Source organism: Rattus rattus, chromosome 3 (assembly GCF_011064425.1).
Source record: "Rattus rattus isolate New Zealand chromosome 3, Rrattus_CSIRO_v1, whole genome shotgun sequence".
Taxonomy (NCBI): domain Eukaryota; kingdom Metazoa; phylum Chordata; class Mammalia; order Rodentia; family Muridae; genus Rattus; species Rattus rattus.
The window spans coordinates 45,960,772-45,977,312 of record NC_046156.1 but is presented as its reverse complement, the minus strand read 5'-3'; the positions used below and the strand labels follow the sequence as shown (position 1 = coordinate 45,977,312).

Genomic DNA, 16,541 nt, shown 5'->3' with positions numbered 1-16,541 from the left:
GGGATTTGTTGGGAAGAAGTGGGGATCTAGTGAAAATAGGAAATAGTAGAAGATAAAGGAGTAAATGTGATCAAAGTAATGAGAAATTAGGATACCATGAAACAAATGGCACAAGTGATAAAACAATATATTTGTCAGTATGACTTCATAAATCTGAGAATTTCTTTTGACAGCTAATTTAATGATAATCTTCTAAAATGTATCAAAATCCTGAATATAATTTTCTCATAATTATATACGATTCTAATGAGCTTCTTTTTTTACCTTTTCAGGTTTATCGCCTATAGATTTTACTAAATGTGATTGAAATATGAATATTAAATTACATAAAAGACAGGAAATTCAAATGATTAATGCTCTCAATTTATGTTTATTTTAAATTTTAGATTTTTGATTCTACATGGATTGCAATGAATGGGTCTTCAGCAGTGTTACTAATAAAGATGTGAGCATTGCCATCACTGCCAACATAGACTTTTGTTCCAGTGCAATTGCCATCGACTTTGTCTCCAGAAATGACATCACAGTATGTGCCAGCAGGAAGACCAGTCTGTAGAGTTGTTGACAAGTCCCTGAAAAAAGTAAAAAGTTAATTGTGAAATCAAATTCAACATAAACAAATGTAAGAAAGCAAACTATCTCCAAAATTAATACTTGTCCTAGAAGTAGTGCGCGCTAACCAATTGCACTTGTGTCTGTTTCTTCATCCATTTATATTCCTGGAGACATTGATACCCTTTTTCTCTAGCATCTCCTTAGTCTTGATCCACCTTCTCACTTCTATAATTTCAAACTCTCCCTGATGCTCAGTTTAACTCTCAACTTGTAACTCAGCTGTGCAGAAGTGCCGTCAGCAAAAGTCCAGCAGACTTTCTTACCTAATGCCTAAAGAGCCGTTCTTGTTTATCTAGCAGTCTTCTGCTTGTCTCCAGTAAGGCCTTCTCAATGTCTCTTGAAACTGCTTAAACCTACCTGAGACCTGTTTAACCCTTCATAACTATTCTATAAACAACATATGCAGAGAGTGATTTGTTGCGTAATGTGTGATTTGACAGTTCATGTTAGTACTTCAGATGGAAGTGTAAAGCCTCTTTGCCTTGGTTAACTCTCAAGGGAAATCAGTTCTACTTGATAGATTCAAAGCAATAAAACCAACAAATCTTATTGTTTTATTTTTATTCAATAAACACTGACATTGAAAAAAGAAAAAAATAAATACTTATCTAGAATTTGTGTTCTATAAATAGAAATTATGACTTAATGGTCAAAAATCGAATACATGATTATATAGTAATAGTTATATATTATATGTATGATGTTAGTATACAAAAAAGTACATGGTAAGTTTAAAACTTGGTTTCTAGGTAGTCGCACAGTTTGGGGAAGTGGGTGATGTGGACTATTTTCAGAAATTTTGTTACTGGAGGCACCTTTGAGAATAAAAACACTTGTATGTTTTCTAATCAGCTCTTTCTGTATTGTGTTTGTGGTTCAAAATGTGAGCCATCATCTTCTGGTTTCTGCCCTCATATCTTTTCTTCATGGAGTCAAACCTCTACAACTATAAGCACAAATACATTCTTTCTTGAATAAGTTCCTTTGGTCATGCTGCTTTATCACAGCATTAAAAAACTCATACAATCATCTAAATGAGCAAAGAAAAGAAAACCTGGGCAAAAGAGAACTCTGATTTATGCAAAGAGATTCTCTAAGTGTAGTTTTATATAAGAGGAAATTATTAAAGGAGAAGGAAAAGAAGCATGTATCTCAAATGGAAGGCCAAATATTGGAGATTGTAGAACCAATCCACATCTATTTCCTGAGAAAAACCATCAGACATGGCCAAGTATGCAAATGTGTTGACAACATTAATTTCAGAGGAAAAGAGAATTATTAAACAGAGGCAGACATTTTTGGATTGTACACCACAAAAACATAAAAATAAATACTTGAGATACAGAGCTAGGGTGTGATAATTTGAAACTAATACTGCCCATCTTTTCACTGTTTTAAGAATTTTATTGAATGTTTATGTCTTTTGTACAAGTGTCACATGAGTGTATGAATGAGAATATCTACACATGGCAGTGTAAAAATGCATCAACAACAACAGCAATATCAAAACTCTACTTAAATTCTACAAAATTGAAAAACACATTAAGAGCAAGGATTTTTTTCTACATTTTTGAGGTCACTATGTCTTATATTTCTTAAGTCCATTAGTAAAAAGATGTTAAGCTATAAGTGAACAGAAAGTGAATAGAAGGTTCTAAGAGTATAATAGTATATAATCCTACTTAGGTGATATCCACTTACCAGTCATCATTGTTAAAGACAATGAAGCCTTTGTTTCCTCTGCCAAAAGCCACTTGGTTGCTGCCATTATCCCACCAGTTTGTAAAAGGCTGACCATTGACTACATTCCTGAAGGCAACCATGTTCCTAAAAGCACAGGATCAGGTGAATCGTTGGTACTCTTAAACATCTACTTAAAATAAAATGTTAAACAACTTTATTACATAAGATCTGTAGGGGACATCCCACCTTATTTGACGCCATCGATGTTCACAGACCCAGTCATTGCCACAAGTGCTGTCTGAGTTAATGGTCACTTCTTTGGTTGCTCCATTGTTATTTGGTGGTCCAACCCAGTCATTCACATCCTTAATTAAAAGGAAAAGCCTTAGGTTTTTAACATGCATGTTGCATTTCCAATGCACTGAACTCAAAGTTTTCTGTTACTTGAGTCTTTATAGTATCTACTATTTAGGTACTAACTCCTTCAGTATTTATACAGACCACTACAGAGTATTTACTATTCACAGAATTATACAATTTTATTCACTCAGTGTCTTCCATGCAATGGTTTTTTAATAGCTCTCTTCCTTCTTTAATCTCACTAATGGCAAGAGTTTTAGCATCAGAGATATGAGGTTTAAAAATCAGGCTCAGTGGTGCTGCCAGGCAGAAAGGAAGCAGAGGTCTGCATGCTTCATGGCCCAGCCACAATGGGAGCTACTATGATGTGCAAGTATGTGATGGAGTGGTGTGAGAGAAAGAGAAGTGGCTTTGTTTGAGCACGATAAAGAGCCAGAACAGGAGACATGAGGGTAGAGAGGAATAGCCTCATGTGAGTAGCTTGTCCCACTTGAGGCCAAGGTAAAGTATCAGCCCATACCGCTGCTGTGGGCAGTGTCTGGGTCTGTGTTGATGCCCATGACTCATATTGACACTAAAGTCCACTAGGGCATCCCTGGAATGGACTGCCACCTGGGAGCACGTAGTTGTCCACAGACTAAGAAAAGAAGGTCCTGCCCCTCACTGGCTGCCCTACTCTGGAGAACACACCCTGCACCAAACCTGTATAGCATAATAGAGCTGGTCTTGATGGCAGAAGTTCAGGAAAGCAGTGCTAGCCCCATCCCTCATCTCCTGTTCAGGGGCATATGGTTTCCCTTTCTCCCCAGCAAACTGGAGAGCCTCCAGTATCTATGGTGTAACAGAAGCCAGAAGCCTCGAACCAAACCAATGACATATAAAAACCAAACCAAATAAACATATGTGGACAAAAGGATATACTATGGAACACAACAAGGTGTTTTTGTTTGTTTGTCTTGTATTTTTTTTAGTTTGGGAGGAAGTTGCAAGGGAGTAGGCAGCTATGAAGCAATGGGGAGATGAATGGGATTAGAAGACATGATGTGAAAATCACAACAAATCAATGTTTTTTGTAAAGGGTTTAGTACCAATGGATTTTAAAATTTGATTCAATATACATAAGTTCTTCATGGCTGAGTGTCATTATTTAGAAAATAGAAATACAGTTTGATTATATAAAATATTAATGTCTGTAAAGTATTTAAATATAATATCAATTGGTTTTATGCCACCTTTTGAAAAAAGGTGCTAATAAATATGTTCTGATATTCTTTAATGTTTTCTAAAATTTTAATATGCATTTCCTGATTGTCAACACATTTAAATATCTTTCTAAAATAAATAATCTCTCTGCATTCTATAGAGGCAAAGTTTCTCCCCTAACTTGATACCTGAGAAATCTGCTGTTTCCACTTGCTGGGCACTTGTGTTACAAGACACCAAATTACATGGTCCCAGGGCCCTGAACTCCTATGACTCCTACAAGAGCTTTAACTCTCTAAATCATCTCTCCAGACCCTTAGCTGCTTTGTAAAATTGTTCAGATTAATGTATTGTCAAATATTTTGTAACATTTCTTATTCTTGAATAAGTCTTCAAATTTATGTGCTTAATTTAACATAATTTTTCTTCATGTATTTTTTTAAAGGTAACCACAGATAAACTGAAAAGTTTCTCTACATTTCGTAGAAAAATCCAAAAGTATTTGGGAAATATTTGTCTTTGTTTAATAAACAAGAGCTGATTTCCTCCTCTCATGTGTACTATACACAATCCTCATATTACATGGACAAGGTTAAGTACTACTAGACCCCTATGTTTTACTTTGTGTTCTTGTTCTCCAGTTTTCCCTTTATTGTTTCAATGAGATGAACAAGTACATGATTCTATAATATACTCACAATGCTAAGAGTGTATTAAATAATTTTCATGCCGTGTCTCTTGTGTAACAACTTCATGTGAAATTGTAACAAGACTGCTTTCTCTTTCTTCAAAAGTACATTTAAACTTACGTTGCCATTCTCGAAATATCTTGGCCAATGGTAACTTGACATTACCCGAGTGAAACCATAAGGATGAGCCAACATAAATCCGACAGCCATTTTATAGAGTCTGAAATTTACAAAACAACATCAATAGAGAACTAGAAATATGACTATCACTAAAGGACATGTAACAAAAAGTAAAGAACAGCTTAACCCACCGAGCATCCCAGAAAGTCAGGATGGATGCTCCTCCAGCACCATGTCCTCGCTGGTTGTCATGGTTGTCCACAAAGACGAGGGCTCTGTCAGAAGGCATGAAACCCCAACCTTCTCCCCAGTTCCTAGATTTTAAAAATATGTGCATATATTATTCCTTGAATAAAAACATTTAGAGTATCCTAAATCTGTACCTCTTTCTATAATCCATTTTCATTTAACTCACAATTCTCTAACCAGATGATTATTCCACAGGAAAATTTTCTTCTAGGTAAAATTTTATATAAGATTTATTTGCATTTCATCCACATTACTCATGTAAGATAGCAATGTAGATTGACTCAAGAAGGGTAAATATTCAAATCGCAATATATACAATGAAAAGCCACCCACCCAAAAAAAGATTGGCTATAGCATTCCCTCTTATGAGCAGTTTAACATTTTAAATTAATTTACTGCAGTACATGTATAAGTGCAGCAATAAAACCACATTGCAGTTAATTTGGAAGTAGTAGAATTTTGCAAGTAATATCTTGACATTAGCAGATTGTGTTACTAGAAAGCCTCCTTGTTACTGATATGTAAAATGAAATTTATTAATTCCAGATGATTTTTATTGCTTAGAGAGCAATCAACCTGCTTAATAGCTAATGTCTTGATAAATATTTAATAAATTAGGAGGTTATATGATGATTATGTATTGGGATAATATGACAACAGATCTGTGGCAAACAAAATGGCAAAGTGTGATGTATTTACTTTAAGTAGGCCATCTTTTCTCCATCCCACTTGCGCAAAACTTTGCCCAGTTTTGCTCCATATTTGAATTCTGTCACACGGCCATTTCCAAAATACTCATTACTTGACACTGCTTCACCACCCAGATCAATGACCTAGTGGAAAAAGAGGAGGAAACTGTCACTGAATAAAATATTAAAATTTTTAATGTAAAAATAATATCCTATCAATGTCATATTCTATTCATGTTCAAAGTGGCTTTCTTCATTTCTTTATTAAGTATATGCATTAATACTAAAAGAAATTTAAATATCATTTCTTATCCAATAAAAATGGCTGATATATTTTACTTAACATATAATTGAAAATTCAGATATTTATACTAACAAAGTACTTACTGTCAGATAAACAATTTCAGCACTTACAAATTCATTTGAATCTCCAAAGAAAACAAATACAAGCATCATTAACCTTCTTCACATGAAAACTGCCCACAGAAATGTTAATCAATTTATCCAAAATTTATGCATTTCATAATACTTAAGACAAGATTTAAACCTAGAAATACTGACTTGCGTCAGCAATTAAGATTTTATCTCTTTGCATAATGGTCCCTGAATATACACTAAATGGCAAAATAATGTCACAGGCGAAATAAATTCTCCACACTCCCTTAGACCTTTATTCTGATAAAGAATTAAGTCCATAATATCTAAATAAATGGTAATTAAAGAAATTGCATGTTTATAAAGCACTCAGGCATTAACCTATTAAATTACATTTAATACAATCTTCCATCTATCTTCTGTTTAATAAAACAATTTCATTTTATATGTACATATATGTATTACATTACCTCTTGATAAATGAAAGGTTTGCTTCCTTCAGAGAACCATTTTGTATTGAGATTATGTAGTTTGTCCAAAACTGCCTTTATGTCGCCAGGCCACATGTGTTTAGAAGCATCAAGTCTGAACCCTGCTACACCAATGTCAATGAGATGGTTCATGTAATCAGCCACCTTGGTACGAACATAATCTTTCTCAAGTGCAAGATCCAGAAGGCCAGACAGACGACAATCTCTGACCTGTTAAGACAAATAAAACAAAACTGTGTTCAACAAATAAATGTCAACTGTTACCTTCAACTAAACAAATATTCACTGATTGGCTTAGAGAACCTGTCGAAACCATATAAAGAAGTTAGACATGGCCACCAGTTGAGGGATGGGGCTACCCATTGATCTCAAGAATATTAACCCAGGATTGTTTCTTTCTAAAGGAAATGCAGGGACAAAGAGTGGAGCAGAGTCTGAAAGAAAGGCCATCCAGAGACTGCCCCACTTAGGGATCCATCCCATCTGCAGACACCAAACCCAGACACTGATGCCAAGAAGTGCTTGCTGACAGAAGCCTGGTATAGCTGTTCCCTGAGAGCCTCTGCCAGAGCCTGACCAATACTGATATGGATGCTCTCAGCCAATCATCAAACTGAGCATGGAGGCTCCAACGGAGGAGTTCGGGGAAGGACTGAAGCAGCTGAACAGGTTTGGGTTTGCAAACTCATAGGAAGAACAACAATATCAATCCACCAGAGCTTCCAGGGAACAAACCACCAACCAAAGAGTACACTCGGAGGGACCCATAGCTCCAGCTGCATATGTAGCAGAGGATTGTCTCATCTGGCATCAATAGGAGGGCAATTGGTCCTGTGGAGGCTCAGATGCCCCAGCTTGGGAGAATGCTAGGATAGTGAGGTAGGAGTGAGTGGGAGGGAAGGGGAGCTCCCTCATAGAAGGAAGGGTAATGGGATGGGGGTTTGCAGAGAGGAAACAGGGAAGGGGGAATAACATTTGGAATGTAAATAAATAAAGTAGCCAATACAAGAAAGTAAGTTTCATAAAGATTTTTATGGAAAACTGGGAATATTTACATTCCACTGTGGATATTTTCTACTATAATGACTGGATGAGGGGGGATAAAGTAGATAATATTAATAGTTGGTTGAGAAAACCCTCTGTGTCCTTTCTTTTTCCTTTTACCCCTTCTCTTAAGTGGTACAGGAATAAAACATAAAATGTTTAACAGTTAACATCTTTCTTAAGCCATCAAGAGACTAGGAGAAGGTTTTTGAATATTGATTTGAGTTTCTAACTCTTAGTAATATATTTCATAAAGAGTCTAAACCATATGTCAAATGGTATTCCAAAAAGTTCACGTGTATATGACCCTGATACTTTCTCTTAATTCTGATCTTTTCCTCACCTGAGCAGCATCATTGTAGTTCTCAATGCCTCCACTTCCAGTTTTACATTTCCCATCATTAAAGTCAAAGCCAGAATACGGAACTCCAGGAAAGTCCCTGTTATTTGGGTTGAAATAACTTCCGCATGTACTGCTTTGCCCAGCTTGAGCCCCGACCCCACACATGTGGTTAATGACAGCATCCACATAAATACGGACCTAAAGAGAAGAATGTGTACTTCAGTACAGCTTAGAGACCTAAAATTAAGTTGGTTAGACTCTGAAGCATGCTAATAAAATACATATATTAACATATTATATACATTAAATATTAATATTTTTAACAACTTTCATGAGCCACCAAATTACTAGTGAAGGTTTTTGAATATTGATTTCAGTTTCAAACTCCTATGCTCAAGTAACTAAAGAAAATAAACCACATGTCTAACACCTTCCCAAAACTACCATGTGCTTAATGACATCCAGATTTTTTTAATTCTCAACCTTTTTCTCCTCTGAGCACCGTTATTGTAGTCCTCATGCTTCCACACTTCCAGTTCTACATTTCTACCACTAAAGTACTAGCATGCTAACAAAACTACATATAGGTAGATGATAGATAAATAGATGATTGATGATAGACTGATAGAGCGATCGATTGATAGATAGATAAATAGATATTTTGTAGCTTCGTTTTTAACAGGAAAAAGAGTCAATGTGAAATGAAGATCAACAATAGTCAATATTTGGTTGAGGATTTACAGGTGACCTCTGGAAGAAGGAGGTTGGGAGGATGCTCTAGAATGAACCAGAGACCTGGGAAGTGAGAAATCCTCAGGACTCAAAGCCGGTGTGTGTGGCGGGGGTTGGGGGGGGCACTAGATAAAATGCCCTACAGTGGGGAGAGGGAACTTGTCTAGCTCACCTCCAGCAGAAAGACAGGGCATCAACTGAGGGATGGGGTTGCTATTCCACAGTCAATTCTCTGAGCTATAATTCTTCCTGTCTGAAAGAAATGCAGGGATGGAAATGGAGAAGAGACTGAGGAAAAGAAGATCCAGTAACAGGCCCAAAGTGGGATCCAGCTCAAGAGGAGGCCCAAGACCTGACACCATTATTAAACCTATGGGGCATTCACAAAAAGGGACCTATCATGACTGCCCGCCAAAAGACCCAACAAGCAGCTGAAAGAGTCAAATGCAGATATGTGTACTCAACCAATGAACAGCTGCTGAGCCCTCTGATTGAATTAGGGAAAAGCTAGAGGAAGCTAAAGAGGAGGGCAACCCTGTAGGCGAACCAGTGTTTCAATTAACCTGGACCCCTGAGACTGGAGGCCCCAGGAAGTTTACAGTTGTGGTGAAGTGGGGGCAGGAGGGGTTATGGGACATGGAATAGTCACAGGGGTGGTGGACTGGAGCTGGAATAAAATCTGGAGTGTATAAAAAATAAAGAAATAAAGAAATAAATACTTTTTTAAAAGGGAGACATTATTGAGTTTGACAGGAGTTTATCTGAATCTTACTCTCTGAAAAAAAAGGGTCTTTATTAAAAGAAGAAATAGTACAGGAATTGTAAGTGGACTAATAGATTACCTAAAATGGCAGTAAGTTTGCATCTGACGTTTCTTATTTCTAATCAGAAAAGGTTTGCTAAAAATGAGTATGGTTATAAAGATTGAAAGCCAAAGTTTTGCTTTATAAGTTCTCTTCTTTAATTGTTCATATGAAAGAATTTTTAAAGGTACCCATTAAACAGTAGTTAATTTTGAGTTATAGCTAAAATGTAAAGAAAGAAGTTTAAAAGTATGAAGCGTTTTGATCAGAAAGAGTAAGAAACAAATAGAGCATGCATGGTTTTGCATAAACTGACTTTGAAAGACATATAACTCACGTACACCAACGTTGTTGCATCTGTTCACCATGTCTCTGAATTCATCCTCATTTCCAGACCTGGAGCATATTTTGTAGCTGATTGGTTGATATCTTTCCCACCATGGTCTAAAAGGGCTGTTGACCACAATATTTTCATTGGGTGGAGAAACCTACAAATAATCAAGTTAAGATAATTAGCTAACAGCTTACTTTACATAAATAAATCCTGTAGAAAACCATCAATGATCTTGCAGTTCTTAACTGGTATGAATTCATTCCCATTGCTTCAGAACCACTGAAAACACTGGCAACACAATTAAGAGGGCCTCCTGGTGTCTGAAGACAAAATATAAAGTTGCCATCCCTGCCATTTTTTTCTTCCTCATGAAAGTTATGAGGGAAGTGAAATAATTCTTCAGAATAATAAAAATACATTAGAAAACAATTTTATATAAGCACAGTAAACTCTACATTTGAATTGGGAGTAAATCTTACCTGCACGCCTCCAAATCCATTAGGAGCTAAGTATCGCTCACACTCCTTAGCAATATCAACCCAGCGCCACTCGAACAAATGGACAATAGAAGACCGTCCATAAAAAGTATGTGGGTCATATTGGGCCCAGCAGAGCCCAATGAGGGAAAGCAGCAGGAAGAATTTCATTCTGCTATGATGTTGGCAGTATTCTCTCTAACAAGAAAAAATACATAATGAAAGAAATATTAGCACAAATCTATGCTAGCTATTTATATACTGTAAGCAATTACCAATAATAATGCCAAATGTGAAAAACATTGAAAAACTTTCTCATGAAAGCTATCTCAATGCCCCATGAATTCTTAATAAATCTTAGTGGTTTATCCCAATGGAGAAACGTTAGCCCTTTCCAGAAATACATGAATGTTTGTGCATGCATGTAGACGTAGGTTTGGGTGTTTTTTATATGAGTCTTTCTGTGTTATTTGATTTATATTAGATAAGATTTATGACATCATCCATTCAGGAGAATTAGAGTTGGAGCCTTATAGACTTTTCATATATAACAATATAATAATAATAATAATAATAATAATAATAATAATAATTTTTTTCCTTTTTAAATATAAACAGAGTAATCAATGAATCTCCACTTTCTTCTCCTAAAGAATTTTGTGTTGCTATCAAGAACACCTACACATATAGGACACTTAAAATATGTAAGAAACATTAATAATGAGAACAAAAATATCAGCAAGACTAAAGCTTATCAGAAAAGTGGAAAGGTACAATGAGATTATGTCAGAGGATCAAATAGCCCCAGACCTTCCAGAAAATGAAGGAAAAACTACCAAAGTTACAAGAGTAGAAACTGAGGATGAAAAAATTAATTGAGGTTCACTCCTGTCAGTGGAAAGAAACCAGGTTATAGATATGTAAAGATGGAAATGGCAGGTCTTTGGGAAGACTTTTATAATTGTGCCTGAATGAGGTAAGTGACTTGCCACATAAACAGAGCAGGTTACTGTTAGAAAAACAGTAGGTGTGTGGGTTAACTGGAGCCTAATAGCAAGTAGGATAGAAATGCTAAACATGAAGGTATTTGAAGGTGATATCAATTATGATGATGATGATGAAATGAGAAAATACCAGGTCTGAGAAGTTTGTCAAGACTGTTAAAGATTTTAATTATTTCTTTGTAAGTTGATGTCATTATGGAGGTGAAGGCAGACAAGATAAACGAGGCCTGTCATTGGACAAGAAGGAGGGAGGCGGGAACAGAGGTTTTAGAAGGGAGGGAGAAGAGGAGAGAAGGAGACAGTGAGAGAGGAGGGACTGGGAGAACACGGCCACAGATGTTAAGATTCGTCTCTGCGCATAGATACAGGTTGTTGTGACTATTCTTAAGGAATGGGTATGTACAGGATTTTGTGCTTTCTAGATGGGCAAGCTATATCTTATCAATTGGATCAGAGGTCTTGTGTGGTATGTTCTTTCACGTGGCGACTTAATTGAGTTAAAGAGAGCGTGCTGTGGTGGAATGCACTGGGTCCGCCGTGGAATTGGGATGTTTATTTGGGATATGTATGCCTGGCGTTGTGGCAACCCATAAAGGAAACTATGAATGAGGGCAGGGCAGAGTGACAGAGTGCTGTGCTGCCATCCCGGACAGAGGGAGTTGGGGAGAGAAAGTGCGGAGTGGTACATGCGGGAACCAGTCACCATGTGCGTGCCTTTTTTATTTTTTTACTGCAACATTTCTTTTTCAATTACAATTCTCTCCTTTGCTCCTTCAACAACAAACTGCATAAACAAATCCTTTAAAGAACTAGATTTTTGTTCATATTTGACATACGATTTCAAGCTTCCATGATATTCTATGGACCTACCATCCATGTTTACTCAATACATATTCAACAAAAAAAATTTTTTTTAGCCTAAGCTTATAGTCCCAGGTGAGTAACTTTGATGTGTGACAGCTTTTAGAGGTTAGATTATTGAAGTCTGTTTGATTTATATTATAGATATATTTACCTTTACACATTCATCTTTCTGAAACATACTTATTAAAGATGTACTTCATTTCTAATATTCCTAGACCCAACAAATGAATAGTAAACACTCTTCTGGACTCAGCAAATGGCTATGACATGCATGCAATAAGTTCCAAGTAGAGTGTAAAAGACATGAATTATATCCTCATTTATAGTAGATAAGCACTATATCAGAAAACATATACAGTACTCAATTCTCATATATGCAATACACACACACACACACATAATTAACCAGGTAAACAAAGTCAAATAGGCTTATGTAATTATTGACAGTGACCAAAATTTAGAAATACATCTAACTAAAAATCAGTATTTTCTTTGTTTCATCAAAATTTCTAAAGCTCTACTTTATAATATTATATCCATTGAATCACATTAAATGAAAAGAAACTCAAAGCAATTCCACTAAAATCAGGAGAAAGAAATTTTATCCCCTCTGTCCATAGCTATTCAATATGGTATTTCAAGTTATAGCTAGTGCAATAACAAAACTGAGGGAAATCAAGATCATAAAAATTGGAATGGAAGAAGTCAAAGTATCATTATTTTGTAAATGATATCTTGTTATGTATAAGTGAACCAAAAATTTCACTAAGGAACTTCTATAGCTGATTTTTTTAAAATCTCAGCAAAATTGGTCAGATACAAGTTTAACTCAAAAAAATAAATAAATAAAATCGGTAGTCTTATGATATACAATTGACAAATGGACTGAGAAAACAATCATGGAAGGGGCACTTCTCATCATAGCATTAAATAATGCAAAATATGTTGATATTTCTCAAGCCAAGCAAATGAAAGACTTACATGGCAAACACTTTAAGTTTTTGATAATGTAAATTAAAGAAAGTACCAGAAGATGGAAAGATCTGCCATCCACCTGGATTGGTAGGATTGACAGTAAAAACAGTCATCCTCCAAAAAACAATCTACAGGTTCAGTGCATTTCCTACCAAATTCCAACACAATACTCACTAGACTTTAAAAGGAGAATTCACAACTTCATGTAGAAAAACAAAAGCCCATGATAGGGAAAACAATCATGAACAATAAAAGAACTGGTAGACAATTCACCATTCCCAATTTCAGGTCGTGTTACACAGCTGCAGTAATAAGAACTACATGATATTGGCAGGAAAAGAGACAGGTAGATCGTTGTAATCAAATTAAAGACTGAAACAAGGATGAACACACATATCAAAAATCATGTTTCACATGTGTGTTCATCCTTGTTTCAGTCTTTAATTTGTTTTGATAAAGAAGCCAAAAATACCAAATGAAAAATGACACCATTCTTAAACACTGGTGTTCATCAAACTGGATGTCTCCATTAGAAGAATGCATGTAATTCCACTCCCTGAAGATGAGAGAACTCAGGTGAGGAATAGCCTTGAACTCATTGGCACAAAAGATGCCTTTCTGCACAGAAAACTATTTTCACAGGCAGTTATACCAATAATTAATAAGTGAGACTTCATGAAATTTAAAAGCTCATGTAAATTGGATAAAGTGGCTGCCTACAGAATGAGAAAAGATTTTTACCAATTCCACATCTAATAGAGGACTAATAGCCAATATACATAAAGAACTCAACCATATTCACGTATATATTATGGATAAAAATTACAAGATTATCAAAAACTCTAGATAACCCTAATGTGGTTAGTGTTTGAACACTATTGAATTGCCAAATAACATTCCATAAATATGCAAATTGTGAATTAAAATTTGAAAGAAGAAAAATTAATAATCCTATGTAACATTGAGAAATAAGACTAAAATCATACATAATATTCTCAAAAGCAGTTTAGCAATGTTATAAAATAGGTGCCTTATTACTTCAGTATTAATATTACAGAGAGAAGTCTCTAATATAGATTCAGGATTCCTCTTTATGCTCCAGCTCTCATAAGTTTAGGCACTTAGCTAAAACTCTTCTTGTGGATATCAAAGTCAGATAATTTAAAGGCACTATTTAAATGTTAAGAAAAAAAACACAATTAATTCTAAATTATTTCTCTAATCTCCCTGTTTGCATATACAAATATTCATTAATTACAAAATTAATTTCCTTATTATATTCTGCTGAAATTTATGGCAAACCGAGACATTATAAAATACAAATAAATTAACGATGGTCAATAAAAGGCAGCTTACATATGCTTGCCATTTGTAGTTAGTAGCCCAGAGAACTCACAGTTAAGTATCTTTATAGAGAAAAATGTAATGGCAATGTCATTAAAATATTAGAGTTTCTTTAATGACACATCTTCACAGACAGTTTTATCATCTGTATTAATATGATCATCTATTAACATTATCTCTAGTGTTGAAAGCTTTTATTTTTAGTTTTTACAATTCTAAAGTATTAGGAAGATACTTTACATAAAGGTGATCAAGTTGTAGTTGCTTTGCTTAAAAGAATTCATAATTCTTTTAATGTATTCATGTTTTACTTTACATTCTGTCTCAAAACAGTAGTCATTTACCCAACAATAACATCCACAAGAAAAAAAAAATACCAACAGGCTTAGCATAAGTTGCACATGAAGATTAGAGAAAGACAAAGTTGAGCAAGTCTGCCTACCACATCTCTAAAAATAAAGGTAAGTTTGGAGCCAAGGCTCAGTAGCATTTCCAAAACAAATAGTCCAGGCTGTACTGCTGGGCAAGCAAACACGAACTGTCAACAAACTGAAACATGACCTTGAAACCCTGAAACCCTAAATGACAGCGATCAACCCATAAAAAAATAAAAATAAATCTCTAATTAAGTACAAAATGGGAGGAAAGTAAAAACAAACAGACAAACATAATTTAAGAGTAACTTACCACATCAACCTTTATAAACCAGCAACCATCCAAATCTAGAGTATAGCTTTTGTCAAATAGAAAACTATAGAAATCTCACTATTTTCGTTTCAACTACTCTTCAGTTCAAACAAAAGGCCTGATTAGAATTTTATGAAGTTGTTTCCTTTCACTGTTCTCTCTTTCAAATCTTATGTAATTCTCCAAATATGGATTCTGTCAGCACTGTGATCTGAGCTCCACGGTGACCTATGATGGACTGGGTATTCTCACCCTGGTGTCCTTAGAAGCCACTGCCTTCCCTCGGCTGCTGCTATCACCACCTCTATTACAACACAATTCACCAGTCTGCTTTCTCCATACACACCATCTTCTCCTACCTTCAACTATTCCTCCAAATCACTGATATACAATAGAGGGGTAAAAGTCTGGCAGGATAAGTTTAAAGGTCACATTAGTTTATCATTGAGCCAAGTTGAATCAATAAAATAAATGAGAGCATAATGGGAACAGATTCACTGAATCAAAGGTCTGCTGTTAGGTCTGAGTTTGTCATCTGCTACTTCTGTTCAGGGTAATTGCTTGTTTTGTTATATAACTTTCAGGTGTGCTCTTAAGTTGCTAGTATGGGATTTCATGTAGGCACTTAGTGCTATGAACTTTCCTCCTCGCACCACTTTCATTGTGTCCCATAATTTTTGGTATGCTGTGTATGCATTTTCACTGGGTTCTAAAAAGTTCTCCATTTCTTTCTTTAAGTCTTGACCCAGTTTCCAGTCAGTAGAGAGATATTCAGTTTCCATGAGTTTGTAACATTTCTGCTGGTTCTGTTGCTTCAATAAGTGGTTTTCAGATAGGGTGCAGGGAGTGATTTCAAAACTCTTGTACCTACTGAGGCTTGCTTTGTATCCATGGTCAATTTTGGAGAGATTTCCATAAGGTGCAGGGCAGAAAGCATATTCTTTTGTATTTCAGTAAAAATGTCCTATAAATATTTGTAAGGCTCATTTGGTTTATAATATCTGTGAGCTCCAGTATTTCTCTGTTTAGACTTTGTCTGGACGACTTGTTCATTGATGAGAGTGTGGCATTATAGTGTGTGAAGGGCAATATGTGATTTAAGCTGTGGTTGTGGTTTTTTTTTAATATAAACTTAGTTGAGCTGTGTGTTTGGAGCACAAATGCTAAAAATTGAAATGTAATCTTGCTAGGTTTTCCTTGTGTTCTGTTGGTGAAACTTGCCTCTGTAGTTCCTGTTCAAATTCCTAAATTTTTCACTGCCTGAATTCCCTCAGTTTTGTTTCTTTATTGATTCTATTTACAATGACTTGAAAAGTTATACTTATTTCCTTATGCTGTTTTTGTGTGTTTTCCTGGATTTTGTCAAAGAATGTATTCATTTCCTTTTAAGGATCTATATCATATTCATGAAGGTTATTTTAAGATCTTTTCCTTCTGCTTCAGTTATGGTGGAATATTCAG

General features: G+C 35.4%; 1 protein-coding gene across 1 annotated transcript; it reads right to left on the bottom strand.

Moving 5' to 3' along the window:
• Positions 1–350: 350 nt before the first annotated feature.
• LOC116895344 (alpha-amylase 1) lies at positions 351–10,398 on the bottom strand. Its single transcript, XM_032896645.1, has 10 exons — positions 10,210–10,398; positions 9,738–9,884; positions 7,862–8,059; positions 6,454–6,684; positions 5,619–5,752; positions 4,862–4,984; positions 4,671–4,770; positions 2,545–2,663; positions 2,317–2,442; positions 351–572 (listed from the first exon to the last, which is right to left on the bottom strand). Exons 1-10 carry the CDS (start codon positions 10,375–10,377, stop codon positions 383–385), a joined length of 1,536 nt encoding a protein of 511 aa, XP_032752536.1. The 5' UTR covers positions 10,378–10,398; the 3' UTR covers positions 351–382.
• Between the last annotated feature and the right edge of the window lie 6,143 nt (positions 10,399–16,541).

What these genes read in the sequence shown, in the direction of transcription:
- LOC116895344 (XM_032896645.1), bottom strand. Translation starts at nt 10,377, where the DNA reads ATGAAATTCTTCCTGCTGCTTTCCCTCATTGGGCTCTGCTGGGCCCAA. An exon ending in AACCTTTCATTTATCAAGAG is followed by an intron (nt 5,753 to 6,453) that starts GTAATGTAATAC and finishes TTTTTCCACTAG; the next exon opens with GTCATTGATCTGGGTGGTGA. An exon ending in GAAAAGATGGCCTACTTAAA is followed by an intron (nt 4,985 to 5,618) that starts GTAAATACATCA and finishes TTTAAAATCTAG; the next exon opens with GAACTGGGGAGAAGGTTGGG.